General features: G+C 35.9%; 1 protein-coding gene across 1 annotated transcript; it reads left to right on the top strand.

The window, feature by feature from the left end:
- Positions 1 to 16,868, top strand: LOC115922233 (CMP-N-acetylneuraminate-poly-alpha-2,8-sialyltransferase-like). Its single transcript, XM_030980692.1, has 8 exons — positions 1 to 418; positions 7,774 to 7,963; positions 9,472 to 9,597; positions 10,263 to 10,428; positions 11,253 to 11,365; positions 11,944 to 12,033; positions 14,284 to 14,519; positions 15,338 to 16,868. Exons 1-8 carry the CDS (start codon positions 313 to 315, stop codon positions 15,565 to 15,567), a joined length of 1,257 nt encoding a protein of 418 aa, XP_030836552.1. The 5' UTR covers positions 1 to 312; the 3' UTR covers positions 15,568 to 16,868.
- Positions 16,869 to 18,859: the final 1,991 nt, after the last annotated feature.

Raw genomic sequence — 18,859 nt, 5'->3', positions numbered from 1 at the left:
CAACTCTTTTACGGAAGAAAATCAATTCTAGTTCGATCTGGACCTATACATCTTCCGACTTACTTTACTACGTATACAAAGAAAGGGAGAAATGTGCGATCGATTCTTCAGTTCTTAGCTACTCTGTCTGTGTATAGCCCTGATGCTTATCATTGCGTAGAGCATTCTATATTGTTCCTTCAACCTATATTTTATACTATCTCAGTATGAACAGAGAAAAGCATCGGGACATCAGTATACTCCATTCTCTCCGCTGGATATCTGCCATCATTTATCTTATTTCTACTCTGAAAGTAAATTTCTAATTGAAATATGTTTGGAGAAATGTTGCTGGATCATGAATCGCGCTCTAAGAAGCCTAGAACGCTGAAATCATTTACTGTCTATATATGGTGCTGGCAAAGACTTTCAGCAGAAGGTAGGTTTGTCATTATTTTTATTTTCCGATGATCACAAAAAAAGCTATTTTACTCAACTGCTTCTTATTATTATATTTGACAAGATCGATATTTGAAGAAGTGAGTATTACAATGATTACCGTACAGTGCTATATAGTTTAAACAACGTGTTAGCTGTTAGCAGTTCCTTCTAAGAACCAAAATATCAAGTAAGAGAGCTGATTCAGTGAGAAACGAAGATATTTTTGTTTGTTAGAAGTATAGTCATTAAACTCTATACCTATCAACAAAATACAAACTTTCTCGAGACGCAAACATCGGTCTGTGAAAATTAAAGTATATGATGAATGTCATAGCTTAATTGAGGATAAATTTTTAATAGGGCAATATCTATATCGCACTATTCATTTTTTTTAAAATCTGGTTTAATTACAAAAATAGTTTCATACATTATATCGATATGATATCCAATATAAAATGATTTTAATGACATGGTTAACGACTGAAGATCACAACAAAGAGCTATTCAGGAAAGGATTAATCATCAAAAAATCATAAAAATGTTATCCTATTGTTGTTTCTTGTACTTTTGGGGTCATATCGTTCTAGACCTATGAATGATGTAGTGTGATACTCCAAACGGTTTATCTATAGAATGAAGAAAAATGGCGATCAGTAGGCGTCATGGACCTTGTATGTCTTCAGGTGGTCATGACATCATGATTGCTAATATACAGCGTGAGTCACCCACCACTTCTACATACGATATGCAAATCAGAACATAAATTTTCATTCAACCACAAAAAAAGAATTGTTTTATTTAAAAAAGAGTTTAATTTGGTCTTAATGAATATTCATAAATTATGTAAATATTTCTATTACGCACTGCATCGGTTCTTACTTTAAAAAGATAAGAATAATCAACATAAATTGTTTGAGTAATACGTATAATTTCTGATTTTGAGTTAAAATTACTAAATTAATACAAGCTGAAATTACTTAAAGTTCTTATGTATTTGATTTTACTTAAATATTCCACGTATGTTCTACTAAATTGAAAGTTTGAGTTAGCAAGACTTAAATTTAGTGCGTAAGTGGCAAAACTAATGTTTTCAAGTAAATTCTACATGGAAAAAATACGTAAAAATTACCAATGAACAAATTCTTTTTTACAGTGTACTGATTTGTACTCAGTCCAGATTCATAGTCTTCTAATTGCAGACCCTACACCTATACTTATTCAGTGTGTCTATAAGTCTCACTTGTTATTGTTTTCAGCAAGAAGAGGACATTGATGCGCTTGGCATTGGAATGCTACATGATGCAATGTACATGTTATTCATTCACTATCATTATTATTGTTTGAATACAATCGGATGACTAATAGAGAAACTTATGAAACAGTAACAATAGCAATTGGTACCATGTGTGGACTTGATTTCTGTTCACTGATTTAATTACCAACAGCAAATAAATACGGTATAGGCCTACAATTTTTTTTAAAAACCATTCTCATGACGAAAATGGGAAATAAGAAAGGGGGAAAAGAAGGTGAAGAGAAATTATGTTGATAGAGAGCAGTAGAGAGAGAGGGAGAGAAAACACAAACAGAAGAGAGTATGATATAATAAGGAAAGATGGAAATTGAAGAAAAAAGAAGGTTTAAAAACAAAGAATAACGCCATTGGAAAGTTGAAAATGGAAGGGAAAAAAAATAATAATACGGAAAGAAAATATAAAGGAAGGAGGAAATAAAGGATAACATAAGGAAAGATGGGTGAGAATAAGGGATGATGTAAAGGAAAAATGGAAATGGAAGATAGAAAGAAGAGAAGAAAAAAAAGAATAACATAAGGAAATTAGAAAAGGAAGGTAAAAAATGTTTAAATAAAAGAATACATAAGGAAAGATGGAAACAGAAGACAAATTAAAGAAGGTTGAAAATAAAGAAATATATAAGGAAAGTCAAAAAAGAGAGGTTGAAAGGAGGAGAAAAATAAGAAATAACATTAGCCGGAAGATAGAACAAAGTTGATGATAACTAAAAATATAAGGAAAGACAGAGAAAATAAAGAACAGCATAAGGAAATACAGAAATGGAAGAAAAGAAAAGAAGAAAATACAGAACATAGTAAAGATAAATGGAAAAAACGGAAGATGAATGAAGTAGAAAACAATTAAGAAGATACAAGAAGGAGCCACTAAAGAATAATGGAGGGAAAGATAGAAACGGCAGATAAAAGAATTTTGAGGTGGAATAACGCCTTTAACAAAAAGTATTTGTTGACATTACCAGAGTTTCAAATGGAGAATATTATTTGTCTGCGGTACGTTTGTATAGCAGGGGCGGATCTAGCTTTTTGCTAAGGGGGGGGGGGGTTTGACCAAAATAATGACGATGCAGAGCATCGTCCACGAGCCGCGAAGCGGCGAGCCGATTTTTTTTGGGGGTGTTTATTTGAACCCCGTAAGTGATGTTTTCCTGGCATCTATTAACACAATGGAGACCATAAAAAGCAGTGCATGATAACGTCTTTTTAAATCAAGTAACAGTTTAATACACAGTTATATCCAGAGTTATCATGTGTTTGGTTAAGTTACCAGATGAGTTGAATATCTTCTCACAATATTTGCACTTGAAAGGGTTTCTCTCCAGCGTGCGTTCTTTTTTCTTTCTTTTTTTCTTTTTTTTTTTCTTTTTTTTCCCTTTTTTTTTTTTTTTTTTTCTGGGCCGCCCAAGGGGGGGGGGGGGGGGTTTAAACCCCCTAAACCCCCCCCCGTAGATCCGCGCCTGTATAGCAGACAAATGTTGTTTGTATCGTTAATGAATGCATAGTATGTTGGATCCGGGGCCGTGCCCCGATGGAATGTAATTTGCATAGGCAGCTCGTACAGGTGTCCGAGCTATTTCTGCCACGGAGACCAAGGCGTGGCATCAATTAGTATGTAATTGAATCATTCTAGCTTGATCTTTCGACGGAACAACTTTTATTTGCGATAAAAGTGCGTTGTGTCATGTTATGTTAAGACATGACTGTTTTTGAATAAGGTTTTCCAGAGTTTTTATGCTCGTTGAGTTTTATCTCTGGTTTTTTATCCTGGACCATGATCGGTCCGGTTTCCAGTGAAGGAAACGGTTTCCAGAGAAGGAAACGAGAAGAAATGTTTGTGAAACATTCATACTAAATAAACGACCGGCTCCCAGTAGTCGTTGTCAGGCTATTCCACAATAATTGCAGTGTATTGTGTTATTTGTTGGTATTTGGAGGCGAGAGGGATGACAGACGAAATAATATGTGAGATTATAGGACAGACTTTCAATTTCGGTGAGCACAGACCCCAAATACGCTTGTCTGGTATTACAGACCACTTTCTTCCCCGATATCTTTGCGTATATATAGAGCAAGCTTTATGCTGGTCATCCGAATTAGCAAGCTGGAGAATCCGGATGAATGTTATCCTTGTACTAGTGTGAGGTTCATGAGTTATTAATTGTGAAAATGGGAGAAAGATAGATACAAAAAGTAAAGAATAACATAAAGAAAGTTATAACAAAATGATGAAAGGAGGTTTAAAACAAAAAATAAAATAAGGAAAGATGGAAACGGAAGAAAATAGAAGGTTTAAAACAAAGTATAACTTAGGGAAAGATAGAAATGATAGAAAAACAAAAAAATGATAATGCGGAAAAATAATATAAAGGAAGGAAGAAATAAAGGATAACATACGGAAAGATGGGTGATAATAAGTAATTATTTTTAAAGAAAAATGGAAATGGAAGATAGAAGGAATGTAAACAAAAATAACAAAAGGAAAGATGGAAAAGGAAGATAAAAGAAAGTTTAACAAAAATATATATTAGGAAAGTCAAAAAATATGTGTTGAAAGGAGGAGAAAAATAAGGAATAACATTAGCCGGAAGATAGAACAAAGTTGATAATAACTAAAAACATAAGGAAATACAGAAATGGAAGAAAGAAAAGAAGAAAATACAGAACATAGTAAAGATAAATGGAAAAAAACGGAAGATGAATGAAGTAGAAAACAATTAAGAAGATACAAGAAGGAGCCACTAAAGAATAATGGAGGGAAAGATAGAAACGGCAGATAAAAGAATTTGGAGGTGGAATAACGCCTTTAACAAAGGCTGTATTTGTTGACATTACCCATAGAGATATATACTTAATAAGGCAGAGTTTCAAATGGAGAATTTCAATTTCGGTGAGCACAGACCCCAAAATACCCCACTTGCTTGTCTGTTATTACAGACCACTTTCTTCCCCGATATCTTTGCGTATATATAGAGCAAGCTTTATGCTGGTCATCCGAATTAGCAAGCTGGAGAATGCGGATGAATGTTATCCTTGTACTAGTGTGAAGTTCATGAGTTATTAATTGTGAAAATGGGAGAAAGATAGATACAAAAAGTAAAGAATAACATAAAGAAAGTTATAACAAAATGATGAAAGGAGGTTTAAAACAAAGTATAACTTAGGGAAAGATAGAAATTATAGAAAAACAAAAAAATGATAATGCGGAAAAATAATATAAAGGAAGGAAGAAATAAAGGATAACATACGGAAAGATGGGTGATAATAAGTAATTATTTTTAAAGAAAAATGGAAATGGAAGATAGAAGGAATGTTTAAAAAAAAAAAAAGGAAAGATGGAAAAGGAAGATAAAAGAAGGTTTAAAAAAAATATATATTAGGAAAGTCAAAAAATATGTGTTGGAAGGAGGAGAAAAATAAGGACTAACATTAGCCGGAAGATAGAACAAAGTTGATAATAACTAAAACATAAGGAAAGGCAGAGAAAATAAAGAACAGCATAAGGAAATACAGAAATGGAAGAAAGAAAAGAAGAAAATACAGAACATAGTAAAGATAAATGGAAAAAACGGAAGATGAATGAAGTAGAAAACAATTAAGTAAGATACAAGAAGGAGCCATTAAAGAATAATGTAGGGAAAGATAGAAACGGCAGATAAAAGAATTTGGAGGTGGAATAACGCCTTTAACAAAGGCTGTATTTGTTGACATTACCTAGGCGTTGACATTAACTAGGCGTTGTGGCGTGCGCCTGTAATCCAGCTAAAAAGTGGAAGTTACAAACTGATTCAGCCGAGGACGCAGGTTCGAAACTGAGTCACGTCTTTCGGATGGTGACGTTTAAAGGTCGGTCCCAGACGTAAATAATCATATCTGATTGATACACGTCTGTAAAAACCCAATACACACACACACACACACCAGAGTTTCAAATGGAGAATTTCAATTTCGGTGAGCACAGACCCCAAATACCCCACTTGCTTGTCTGGTATTACAGACCACTTTCTTCCCCGATATCTTTGTGTATATAAACCAAGCTTTAATTGGGATAGTCTTGGAGAATCCGAATTAGCAAGCTGGAGAATCTGGATGAATGCTATCCTTGTAGTGTGAGGTTCATGAGTTATTAATTGTGAAAAAATATGACTATAGTATAGATTTTGATAATTGTCAAATTTACTGCGGAATAGTTATCAAACAAATATTAGATTCAAAATAGTTGAACACTGGAACGGATATTATTTCGAGGTTCAGATATTTTCGACGCACGTCATGATTTTGAATTAATAACATACTACGAAACGAGGACATCATAATCATATTTATAGGCGTTGGTTATGCATAAAAAAATTGCTTATTAATACATCATTCTAAAAATTATCAAGCCTAATATTTATGCACTATGAATCATGAACAGGCAACCCAGAGCAGTCTAGTGTATATTATATCCTATACTATTTGTATAATGCATTATTATTTATATCACATTTACTTATGTCCATGCATTCCAAACTAGACAGTTATGATGAAAGGAACATAAAGGAAAAGCAAGGGAGATGAAACTGACAACTCCCAGGTATAAGAATGGACATAATCCGAACCTATATCAGACTGTGAATAAGACTAGAATTTCATGGAGCGAGTTCCAAGCAGTACTTATCAAGGTTGAGCTGGCGATGTCCTGGCAGCGCATATTTTTTTTTTACACAACAGCCTGTTTAGCCACTTCAGTCAAATATACTGTGCAAACGACTAGAGACAGAGTCTAGCATATCCCTTAGCAGTGTTACACAGTGCACATACTCGTTATTTGTTTCGGGTTAAATCTATCCTCTCTTCTCTTTCATTATGTATTTATGTGTTCTCCTTCAATCTACCCTCTTCTCTTTTGTCATGTATTTCTTTTTCCCCCCTTTAATCTATCCTTTTTCTCCTTCGTTATATATTTCTTTTGTTCTCCTTCATTCTAACCTCTTCTCTTTTGTTTTATGTATTTCTTTTTTTCTCCTACAATCTATCCTTTTCTCTTTCGTCATTCCTTTGTTTAAATCCGATAGATTTCCTTTCTCCTTCTTTATGTATTTCCCTGTTTTTCTTAGTCTAGCTATATGATCCTCTTAACTCTTCAACAATTGTATTTCTGTGTTCTTCCTTTGACTTATCCTCTTCTCTTTCCTTATGTATTTCGTTGTTTTTCCTTCTCCATATCCTCTCCACTATCTTTGTTTTTCCCTTTCTATCAGTTTCCCTTCCCTGTGTGTACGTGCTTGTACATAGTGCGCTGACAACTTAGACTCTTTCACCAGAGCAATTCTGTGAACTTTTTAGCGAAAATGGCTAAACAGCTGTGTAAAAAAAATATGCGCGTCCTGGCAAAGTTTGTTTACACTGCAGATTCGGGACTTTTCTCTCTCTAGCTCTGTAGTGAGCTTCTTCTCAAACTGCACCCCACTTTCGGGTCCAAATTAAAGTGGGGTGAAGTTTAAATGGACTACTCTCGCAAACAATGCCTCATGTTCATCCAAGCGTGAACACATACCACACAAAAATGATACCAACTGATTTGGGATAAAACACTCTTTCATAAGATGTATAATACTTTACTGTTCATAGATGATTTTTAAAATAATTAGCAATTTTCTAGGTGTAAACTTTTTTTTGACTCACACGGTATAGCAAACATCTCCGCTGTTAATGAACTGAATTGAAGTGAAGATTTTATTCATCTTTTCAAAATCAAAAATATAACAGATTATACTAATGTATATACTTGAAAATAAATCATTATGACTGTATGACCTGAAATTTATAAATAAAGTCTTATAAGTTATAGTTGAACATCGTGCACAATTTAGATCATCATTATTTCTTGGGTTATGAATGATGACAAATATTTCATATTAACATTGAAAATAACAGTGAAACTTTTACAGCGCTTAATATTACGTTTCTGAACGCTTTACATTTTTTAAATTTATTTCCCCTGTAACATAACAATGGCAAGGGTAACATTTTAATGTTATAACCATTTTTTTTTTACTCAGTGTGCCGACTTTCGACTACGTTTCGACGTCGTCAATATTCACGTCATTTCGTCATCGCAGTCCTGTTTACGATTATGCTCTATCATCTGCTGTTATCGACGATCTCATACACCAGGCGACTGCGAAAAATTCCACCCACGTCTATTACTTCACATTTTCTGTTCCAGGGGATGCATGGAAACGTTGACGAGTACGTAATAAACAAAGCAGATGGTACAGTTTTACGTAATTATGCAGCACACTAGGGGTTGTTGCCTTTACCCCCCCCCCCCCGCTTAATCTCTCGGAGAAACCATAAAACGGACGAATAAACAAAAATAAGACAATATATTTTAAGGCACACGGCAAAACAAAAGTTTATGTCATTATAAATTCGTATTATTCATGTTAAAGTTAAATTTTTCCTCTACCTTGTGGACAATTTAAGTGAGTGGTGTCAAATATAGTTTTCGCACAGAAGTAATGCATTATGTAATTCCAATGCAAAGAGACAAACGAAAGGTTAAGACACAGATCAATTTAATGATTGGTCGTAGTTCTTATTTCTTCAGTCATCTTTCAACGTGTGTGAATCCAAGGAACTCTATACTAGGACACTGCTAAATGTTCATAATTAGACCAAATGGACAAAGCAATGGTATTGATGGATACAAATAAAACGAAACCAGAGGGTCAATGAATTCATTGTATTGATAAATATAAATAGAACCCAACCATGTGGCAAAATCAATATTTACATTGCTTGTTTCGAGTTGTTTAGCTTGAGGGTTCCAGTCTCTATCATCACAATGTATGAAAGGGGATAACAATCCCTTTTTCTATAGTACAATAAATATAGTATACAAATATACACTGTCTTGAGAGGTTCTAGTTAAAACTATGAGCAAGAGGTGACTCCAATAGTACTATTTGCTGAGGGGCGCAGCCCCGAAGCAAATGATACTTTTGCAGTCACCGAGGCCCATAGTTTTAACCAGTAAGACCTCGAATAGAAGGCATGGAATATTTGAAGGCATCAAAAATTTGTTGGCTTTTGATTGGTTGAGAGCTTGTCACATGACCAGAACTTTGGGAGTACTATTTGGGAGTTGAAAAAAAATGTGATTTAAAAAAAAAAAAAAAATTAATTGAATTTTGTTTCTTCTTCAAATCTGAATTTAATGAAAACAAAATATTTTTAATCTTTTTTTTGATAAAAATTGACATTTTTTTGTTCTAAATTTTTTTTTAAATAAAATAAATTTTTGATGCAGGATATAGTAATGCTTATTTGACGAGACCTTGCGGGAGAAAATTGGGTTTCCTTTTTTAAAAGGAACATAATCTCTAAGTAGCCCCCCCCCCCCGCCCCTTAAAGGAAATAAACCAACGCCCTTCACCAAATCAGGCAGCAACTAAATAAGTGGACATAATTTACTGTAATGTTTATAAAAACAAGTTGTGAACTTTCAGGTCAAAGTTAGTTCTACATTTTCTGATCATGATGACGACGATCATGATGTAATTGTTGATGTTGGCGATGACGACGATCATAATGATTGTTATGGTGGCGATGATGACAATAGCGATTGTGGTAATTATGGTTATGCTGGTGATGATATTAACGAAGGTGCTAGTAGGTTAAAACTAACGTCGTTCATTTTCTAAATATCTTGAAAACCTCATGTTCATCGTTCATTTTCTTTTGATGATTTGTAGATCCTTGAATTTTACAAAGCAAATATGGCTTTTCAACAACAGTGATGCAGAGCGGATTTATCTCTATGCGAATCTGCTACAAAAGCACCATTGGAAGGCCAGTCCACAACATCTTGATAATTTTAGGTAGGTTTATTTCTGTTTTATAACATCATTAGAGGACATGTTTCATTGGCTGATCCAGGGGAGGGGGCACGTTACACAATCAGGGGCTCGTGACTTTCTTTCTTTTTATTCTTTCTTTCGTTCAGCTTGTCAGAGAATTAGGTGTCACAAGCGGCACACACTACAAACTCTGAGAACTCTCTTCTGTTGTCACATAATTTGCGGACTTGTTAGCCCCCCTTCCCCCTCCCCACTCTAGAGAATGATCGATCAGCTGGTGCACTGAATTTTTGTACACACTAAGTTATTGTTGTTTTTTTTTATTAAAAAACCGGGCAAATGATCGAGTACTTTCCATCTTGTGATAAGTTAAAACATAATCTATGTTTTTTTTTTTTTTTTTTTTTTTTTTTTTTTGGGGGGGGGGGATATTTCTAATCATCTTTCCCTCATGGTTGATTATATAATTGATTGCCTTCTTCTCAAATTAACATCAACCGAAACATGACTATTTGTACCCCCTTCCCCCCCCTCTCTCTCTCTGTCTCTCTCCCTCTCTCTCTCTCTCTTTCCCCCTCTCTCTCTCTCTGTCTCTCTGCCATACATCGGGGTATTCAATTAGTCTTTCTTATTTAAGGTTGAACAATTAATAAAGGAGCTAAGTGCTCTTACATGTTTGTATCTAGACGTGAGCTGAATGCAGAGACCAATGTCAGTACAGATCGTGATCTCATCTTGACCCAAACCAATGTCCAGCTTGACCAAGAAATGCCATGTTACTACGTCACTAAAAGATTCTGGAAGCAAACAAATTTCGTGGCTACCAAGGATTTCATGTCTACATTGCCGAAGGTAAGATCATTACTTTCCATCCTGGGGGGGGGGGGGGGGGGGGGGGGCGTTTCACAAAACTTGTCATCAGTGACAAATTACAGTTTTTGTTATAAGCTACTGAAATCCTTGCTTCTGATTGGTTATCAGCAGATTTGTCACTGATTTCTGTCATTTGTCATTGAAAAAAGGCTTTGTGAAACGGGCCCCTGGAGTTTGAATACTTTAAACCTTTCTCGTTAATCCATGTTTCAATTTAGAGATTATATATATATATATATATATATAGTGTAAAATAATTGACCAATGTACCAAAAATACGTAATGGATACAATTGGGCAATTCCAAGGAAATATTTCACATGTTCGGGTTATGTGACCATGACAAATTAAGTATGAAAGACCCCCGCCCCCACTTCGTGAACGGAGGGATACCATGCGTGTTCCCAAACTCTCCGGCTCGTAACAAAAAAAAAAGGTTTACCCGTATTGACTTTACACACCGGACTTTTGCTGAAAAGGGGGGTGCTGTAAAAGGCTCGTATAACAAAAGAAAAGGGTCGACCCGTATTGACTTTACACACCGGAATTTTGCTGAAAAAGGGGGGGGGGGTCGCTGGGAACATGCACATGCGTACCCTAAATAACACTGAGTGGGGGAGACCACGCCCACATAAACTTGAATTTGAATTAAATTCAAGAATTTAATATGTAGGATGACTTCCTCGCTGTCTGGCATGAAAAAGAAAATAACCGAACATTATTTCAATTAATAAATATCTCAAATTTGCAGTTGATTTTTAAATTTCTAAGAACTATATTTGTTTCTTCTTTTTGTGCGTTTAGGAATCACCACTGAAAGGGAAACGCTATGAGAAGTGTGCCATCATAGGAAACAGTGGATCATTGCAGAAAAGTACCTGTGGTTCACAGATAGATGGCATGGACTTCGTATTCAGGTATAAGAATCAAGCTTTACCATTCGAATATTCTAATACCACACACACATTTTTGTTTTCATTTAAGTTATGACAATAGACTGTTAGTGCATATCAGTAATCAATTAATATAGCCTTGTAGATCAATCATCAATACTACCTTTTGATATTTATAAGCGTACATGTCAACGAATTAGTGTATGGTCAATGACATTTGGTGTTGAATTTGTCGTTAAAGGGATCAATGAGATACACGGCCCTAAGTGTTATCAGTGTCTGTGATATGGTGTAATATTGAAGCCCTAAAAAAATTGCGCTTCAAAATGATCAAGAAGTGCCTCAAAAAAGTAAAAATCTTTGAGTGACCGGTTTTACCATACTCGTTTTCCCCAATAGAGTGTAGTGTTATGAAAACCGTCAGGCGAACGGTTCTCAAAATTTGTAATTCCAATCATAAATATCTTGATATGTTGCATGATAACCTTTTACATCGCAAATTCAAGTTGAATAATTGTGATATTATTTTGGTCAGCAATTAATGTCATGTTGGTCTGTCATATCCTTATGCTAAGTTGTGTCGTTTTTATTTTTTATCTTAGATGTAATGGAGCACCCTTGGAAGCTTTTATAAAGGATGCTGGGAAACGAACAGACTTCCTTTCTTTCAACCCTAGTATACTATTTAAACAGTAAGTCACGATTGTAAGAATATGCACATATATAATTATATTGTAACTGTGCAGTCTTTCAATTTATACATAAACACTGTAGACTGAAATAATATCCCTGCTGGAAAGAACACACTCATTCACACTCATTCACAGTGTGAATCGCACTGTGTTTCACACTGTGAATCACAGTGTGCTCCACAATATTAAATTGGGGCGTTTTCACATTGTGGTTCACAGTGTGGATAACCAGAAAAGGAAAGAACACACTCATTCACACTCATTCACAGCGTGAATCGCACTGTGTTCCACACTGTGAATCACAGTGTGCTCCACAATGTTAAATTGGGGCGTTTTCACATTGTGCTCGATTCGTTTCACACTGTGGTTCACAGTGTGGATAACCGGAAAAGGAAATAACACACTCATTCACAGTGTGAATCACACTGTGTTTCACACTGTGGTCACAGTGTGAACTGTGATTTCACACTGTGATTCACACTGTGAATTGAGTGTGTTCTTTCCAGCAGGGTATATACCGAGTCATGTTTGATTCATATCCATATGACGCGTTCTTAATTTGTTATAAGATTTCAGACATATCTCGACTGAAAGTTGTTTCGGTATTATGTAACTATACGTGTTGAGTAGGAGAGATGATTTCTTATCTGAAGTAGGACCCTAAACATCATATTGCTCTGGTTGTCTCATTTTCGCTCGCTGGAACATTGCCAGCACAAAGCACTGACCTCTACCTCCTGGACGCATCATCGCCCATTCCAATTCACTTTACGTTACGTACTAAAAGGCTGTATTGTCTGACCGTTCATGAATATTCATGTTTTTGCTTACCTCGGCAAAATGTTTGCTTTCACTAAATGGAAAAATGACGGTGGGGGGTTGGATGAAATGGACATAACGAACCAAGCAGAAGTGATCTATGATAATTCATGCTTCTCATCCTTCGTGTGCTTGACCTATAATCTTAAAATCGCTTGGCAAACTGAGTCCAAAGTTCGACTTGTTTCACATGTGTTTTATAGGCAATGGCGAGCTTGCAACCTATTTTGAAAAATTACGGTGGGTGAACTTTCAAAAGTCAATGGGATATGAGGGTTCCAATGAAAGAGCTAGTGATAACGTACGTCGGGTGTGCTTTTCGTTTAAACAAAAAATGAATTTTAACGATTTTGGGGGGTAAAATTCCATAGGCTAACATGTTAGGCTGCTGACTCTGACGATAGGGGGCGTTGTAAAATGAGACTAAACGAAGCTATATGGTTCATGTTCAAATATACTGAGGTGAAGTAAATGGGTACCTGGTAGGAATTTATTCCTCGAAACACAGCGCGCGTAACAGCTGCACTGCTAAAGCCAGGGTAATTCTGCTGCATTATTTGTAGAGCGCTTAGAGACTTCTGATAAAGCAAGTGTTAGGCGCTATATAAGCACTATAATTATTATATATTTTAGTATTGATACAAATAAATACATGATTATGAAAATTTAATTTCAGTCATCATCACAGTCGCAACTCTTTGCTACTAATTACAGCTTGTAATTACTGTTGTTACAAAACATTGTGATAGAAAGTAAGTCACATATCTGATTTGTTGTACTGTACACGTACTCTCTTGGTTTGTTCTATGTCGCGATGATCAAATAACCGCCGGGTAATGAGATAACCTTCTCAAACATTTAAATTATGGCGACACACATTTTGTTTAAATAGCTTAGTGAACATGTTTAATATTTCGTTACTAGCTACATGTCGTCTAGAATTACATTCAAATGCCCTATGCACAATGAAGTTCAAAGCCAGGGACCTGGAACCCGTTTCACAAAGCCTTTTTTTCAATGACAAATGACAAAAACCAGTAAAAATCTGTTGACAACCAATCAGATGCAAGGATTTCAGTAGCTTATAACAAGAAAACTGTCATTTGTCACTGATGACAAGTTTTGTGAAACGCCCCCCCCCCCCACCTGCTTTGATTTTTGGCGGAGACATTTTTCTACCTTTGCATACAAATTAAAAGGAAGGAGACAGCAACGTGAAAGTTTGATAGAGCTAGGCACCATGGCTCTCTCATATTCATTTCTCATATTATGTATTATTCATAAGAGTGTCGAAAAATTTCTTTGCTTTCATTACATAATTATAAATACATTGTATATGTACCCTCAGCTCTTCTATCATCTGATGTTCACGTTGCGTTTTAATGAGTTAAGCATAATCTTCTTTGACTCTGTATGATCTTGTCTTATTAGATTTGGTGGACTTGTGAATGAGAGTATGGTAGAATCCTACATCAGCTTCATGAACCAGTATGATAGCATGGTATGGTATCCATGCTTCGGCTCCAGACAGTTAGTTGAACCATGTCTCAAAGCTATTAGCTATCGTGATAGGATAGATTCTCAACTCGTGATTGCCAATCCTTCACATTACGTCAGTATATGGGAGTTCTGGAAGAGGCGTGGTCTAAGGAAAAAGCCATCGACAGGTAAATTTTCACCATCGATAATTACTTCATAGTAGTGATTCATAATTAAAATCATCATCATCGTCACTATTATGATAGTACTTGTTAAACATTATAGTCATTGTTGGTCAAACAGTTTTTGAGCGTCATGTAACGCCTGTCTGGAATGCTCCCCAGGGAGTGGAGATTGTGCACACGTTGTGTGCGGGCAAGCACTGAATCCAATGACCGGGGTAATAATATATTTGTAAAGCGCTTAGAGACATTTGTATTAAGCGCTATATAAAAATTAAATATTATTTTCATCTGACAACATTTAATCATACTCGGGGGGGGGGGGGGTGGGGTATAGTACTTTTAAAGAATAAAGAGCAACAGAGGGCGAGAATGCCCAATGCATAATATACAAAGATACAATAAATGGAAATAACGGTTTCTGTGAAGAAAAAATTGTCATATAGTTTTCTAATTTAATCTTCAATTTAGTGAAATATTTCATAAGTGTTTAAATAATCTTGAAGGGGGCGTTTGTCCCCCTCCCCCCCCCCCCCCCCCCCCCCCCCCCCCCCGATTTTAGGGGTCTCTTTTTAGCACACATTATACTATTTCCTTTCTTACGATAAGTATTTTCTCAGCATAATTCTACAACATATTATTTTGTCTTCAAGCCTATCGATAGACCTACTGTTGATATTGACTATCCAAATTGAATATGTGTAATGATAGTACGTATATATTACTGTGGAGACCGCGGGTAAACGATACTATTGAGTTGTATGGCTCTATATTTATATACTTAGCAAGATATTTACAGGTTTCATCTGTTTATTCTATTACAGGTCTGTACCTGATTAACCTAGCTGCTACTATGTGCAATGAGATCCATCTCTATGGGTTCTGGCCTTTCCCAATCCAGCTACGTGAAGCAAGAGTTCAAGAAACAGCTTATCATTACTTCAATAACCTTCCTTTCACAAGTCACCATAGTTCTGATGGAGAGTTTAGAATACTCTTACAAATGCATATGCTAGGGACTGTAAACCTTCACACGGGAACATGTAAGCAGTGATGATAGAAGTCACTTCGGGTTATATGCCTCATCGACTATGGTGTCATAATGGACATGTAAACACCACGTTGACAATGCCATAATCAGGAAGCCTTGTAAAAACCTTCCAAAGCATCAAAGCATAGACACTTTAACAAAGGGGAAGTCTATTAAACCTATTAACAAGCTGGAATTAATAAAATCAGCACATAACAAGCTAAACTAACTAGTGAGAGGTTGAGCAATATTAAAAGTTGGACAGTTATGAATTTTGAAAGTTGTAATCAGTGAAACACAAATTGGCAACGTTGTGACGTATTGGTCCTCCCCAATGACCAAGAATTCACTTAGGGCTGTACATGTATATAATAATGATAATATTTTTTTGGTAACCATCACGTTGACATTGCCCAGCGGGAAGTTTAATAGAGACATATATGAATGCCCTGAAAATATCGTTAACGAAATAATTATATCATTTGATGAAAATTTAGCCCAATCTCAAGAAAATTGCTTGTAAAGAATACCTCAGAAAACTCTCTGATCCCAGTTTCACAGTTCAACATGATTAGATTAATCTCGAACTGATGTGGTAGCAATTGAAAGTGAGGTGATGTGGTCTAGTGGAAATGTTGCCGGACTGTGTACCACAAAGTAAGGGGTTCGAATCCATTGTGCATCACATATGGCAAGAAATTACTCTGCATTTGTCACTCAACCCAGGTGAGGTGAATAGGTACCTACACTGTAGTAGATTTTTTGTTTAATGTTTGAGCACTGCAGTGGTTATTGATGATACCATAGATACGCCAAGTGTGGCATTGCACCAGACATGAAAGGTATATACAAGAACCCACTATTATTGTTCGTTATATTATTACATCATTCATCCACATTCAAACAGTTTTAAAAGATCGCTCACCTTCATCAATTGCATACCTCTATAAAGCTAAATTTCATGGAATGTCCCCGAAATTAAGACTGGCGTTGTCATTAGAAATGCCCTCCATGGATGATGATCAAATGTTGAGATGTACTAAAAATGCTGTAAACTTTCCTGGGGCACCTGTTTCATGAGCTTTGCTTTTATCTGTATATATATTTAGAGGCGCCATGTTCGTCAAAACTATCCTGCAAGCATCTTGAGAGTATCTCAAAGTAATGCAGGGCAAAGAGGCTGCAACCCCCTCCCCTCCCCCTCTCCCCCCATCCACTGCAACCAGTAATTTTAAATCACTAGTATATGAATGTTTTGTCTGTGTGTGAAATCATCCGTATGTTATTTATTAAAACTGGACGAATGTGACAATATGTGAAATCAATATTCATTGTGATTTATCTATATACGTGTACTTGTACTAGCATTCATCGAAATACTAGAATATTCCATTTTGGGCCAACAATTGAGAACTTGGTTAAACATCATTTGAATTGTTTTCTATCATAATCAGTAGAGTCAACCTTCTTCTTCTTCTTCTTCTTCCTCTTCTTTTTGCGTATGTCCAGAACAAAAACTGTTAAATTTCTAAAGTACTGTGAAGCAGGCACTCGGAGTGGCTACTGGCCCACTCCCTAGTGGTCTTTTCTACTTCCATCACCAGCCTAGGGATGTCGTTTGGTGGGTTTAAACAGGTGGCAGGTTGTGATGATGTGGTCAGCTGTTTGCTCATCTGCACCACACTCACAAGACGGACTTTGTACCAGGCCCCATCTAAACATATTGGCCTTAAAACGGCCGACACCACTTTAATTTGAAGACGGTTAAACTTTGTCCAAGCGTGTTTCGGTAATTCAAAGGCTTGACCAGTATCCGTTGGGTTGTGGATAAATCGCTGCAGTGAGGATGACGATTTGTGCCACTGGTCTGTCAAGAGTCAACCTGTCAAGCCCATCATACTAAACATGCTAAAAATGAATGCACATGCATTTCCTTTGTTTTATAGTCCATGATGAATAAAAATACATATAAGAAAATCAAATCAAATCAAGTTAAATCAATCATACTTAATCGCCTATATCAGATCAAATCATGCTATTCAAATAAAGACCCTAATTCAGCTGGATTTCATCCCGCAAAGTTTAGCCTCTCGATCAAATTCTGCCATAAAGTATTATTGCTGTACATTACGAAAGGGTCACTGTGGCAGAATATTCACTTTTAAAGGGGTTGTCAGACACTGCTTCAAAGACCAACGTTGATATCACTGCCCCCAAAGTGATCTCTTTATAATTCCCAGGTCGAAAAAACAGTTGAAACCAGTAGGCAACTGGTCAACTGGTACCAGTTAAAACCAGTAGTCAACTGGTACCAGTTGAAACCAGTACATTCAACTGGTTTTTAATATGGAAATTGAAACGACGCTAACTGGGACCAGTTGACAAACCAGTTGAAAAACCAGTTTACATCTTAGACCAGTTGATATATCCAGTTGATTTACCATTAGATTTACCAGTTGATTTACCAGTTGAAATTTCCAGTTGATTTACCAGTTGAGACCAGTAATCAACTGATATTGTGATAGTCAATAATCAATATTTGCATGATCATGAATATGCGTTAGAAACATTGAACTGGTTTTTCAACTGGTAAATCTACTGGTTTTCAACTGGTATATCAACTGGTAATCATCTACTGATTTTCAACAGGTAAATCAACTGGTAATCATCTACTGGTTTTCAACTGGTAAGCATCTACTGGTTTTCAACTGGTAAATCAACTGGTAATCATCTATTGGTTTTCAACTGGTAAATCAACTGGTAATCATCTATTGGTTTTCAACTGGTAAATCAACTGGTAATCATCTATTGGTTTTCAACTGGTAAATCAACTGGTAAGCATCTACTGGTTTCCAACTGGTAAATCAACTGGTAATCATCTATTGGTTTTCAACTGGTAAATCAACTGGTAAGCATCTACGGGTTTTCAACTGGTAAATCAACTGGTAATCATCTATTGGTTTTCAACTGATAAATCAACTGGTAATCATCTACTGGTTTCCAACTGGTAAATCAACTGGTAATATAAACTGGTCTCAGATGTCAACTGGTATTTCTACTGGTTTCCAAATTGTATCAACTGGTATCAACTGGTACCAGTTGTGAGCAGTTGAGACCAATTCAAACCAGCAGATACCAGTTCGAAATCCTTACTGGTTTCAACTGGTATCAACTGGAATTTCGACCTGAGAAAGACAAGATTAATGTGCCTTTTACGTACTCAAGAGCTTGATTTTAACGTCAATTTAAACTTACAAATTGTAAATCATAATCATACCAAAATATAGTGTGTTGACATATTTACTAATGTTGGCTC

Source organism: Strongylocentrotus purpuratus, unplaced genomic scaffold, assembly GCF_000002235.5.
Source record: "Strongylocentrotus purpuratus isolate Spur 01 unplaced genomic scaffold, Spur_5.0 spur5_contig_820, whole genome shotgun sequence".
Taxonomy (NCBI): Eukaryota; Metazoa; Echinodermata; class Echinoidea; order Camarodonta; family Strongylocentrotidae; genus Strongylocentrotus; species Strongylocentrotus purpuratus.
Note: the sequence above shows the minus strand (reverse complement) of the source record. Positions and strands in the feature narration are given on the sequence as shown.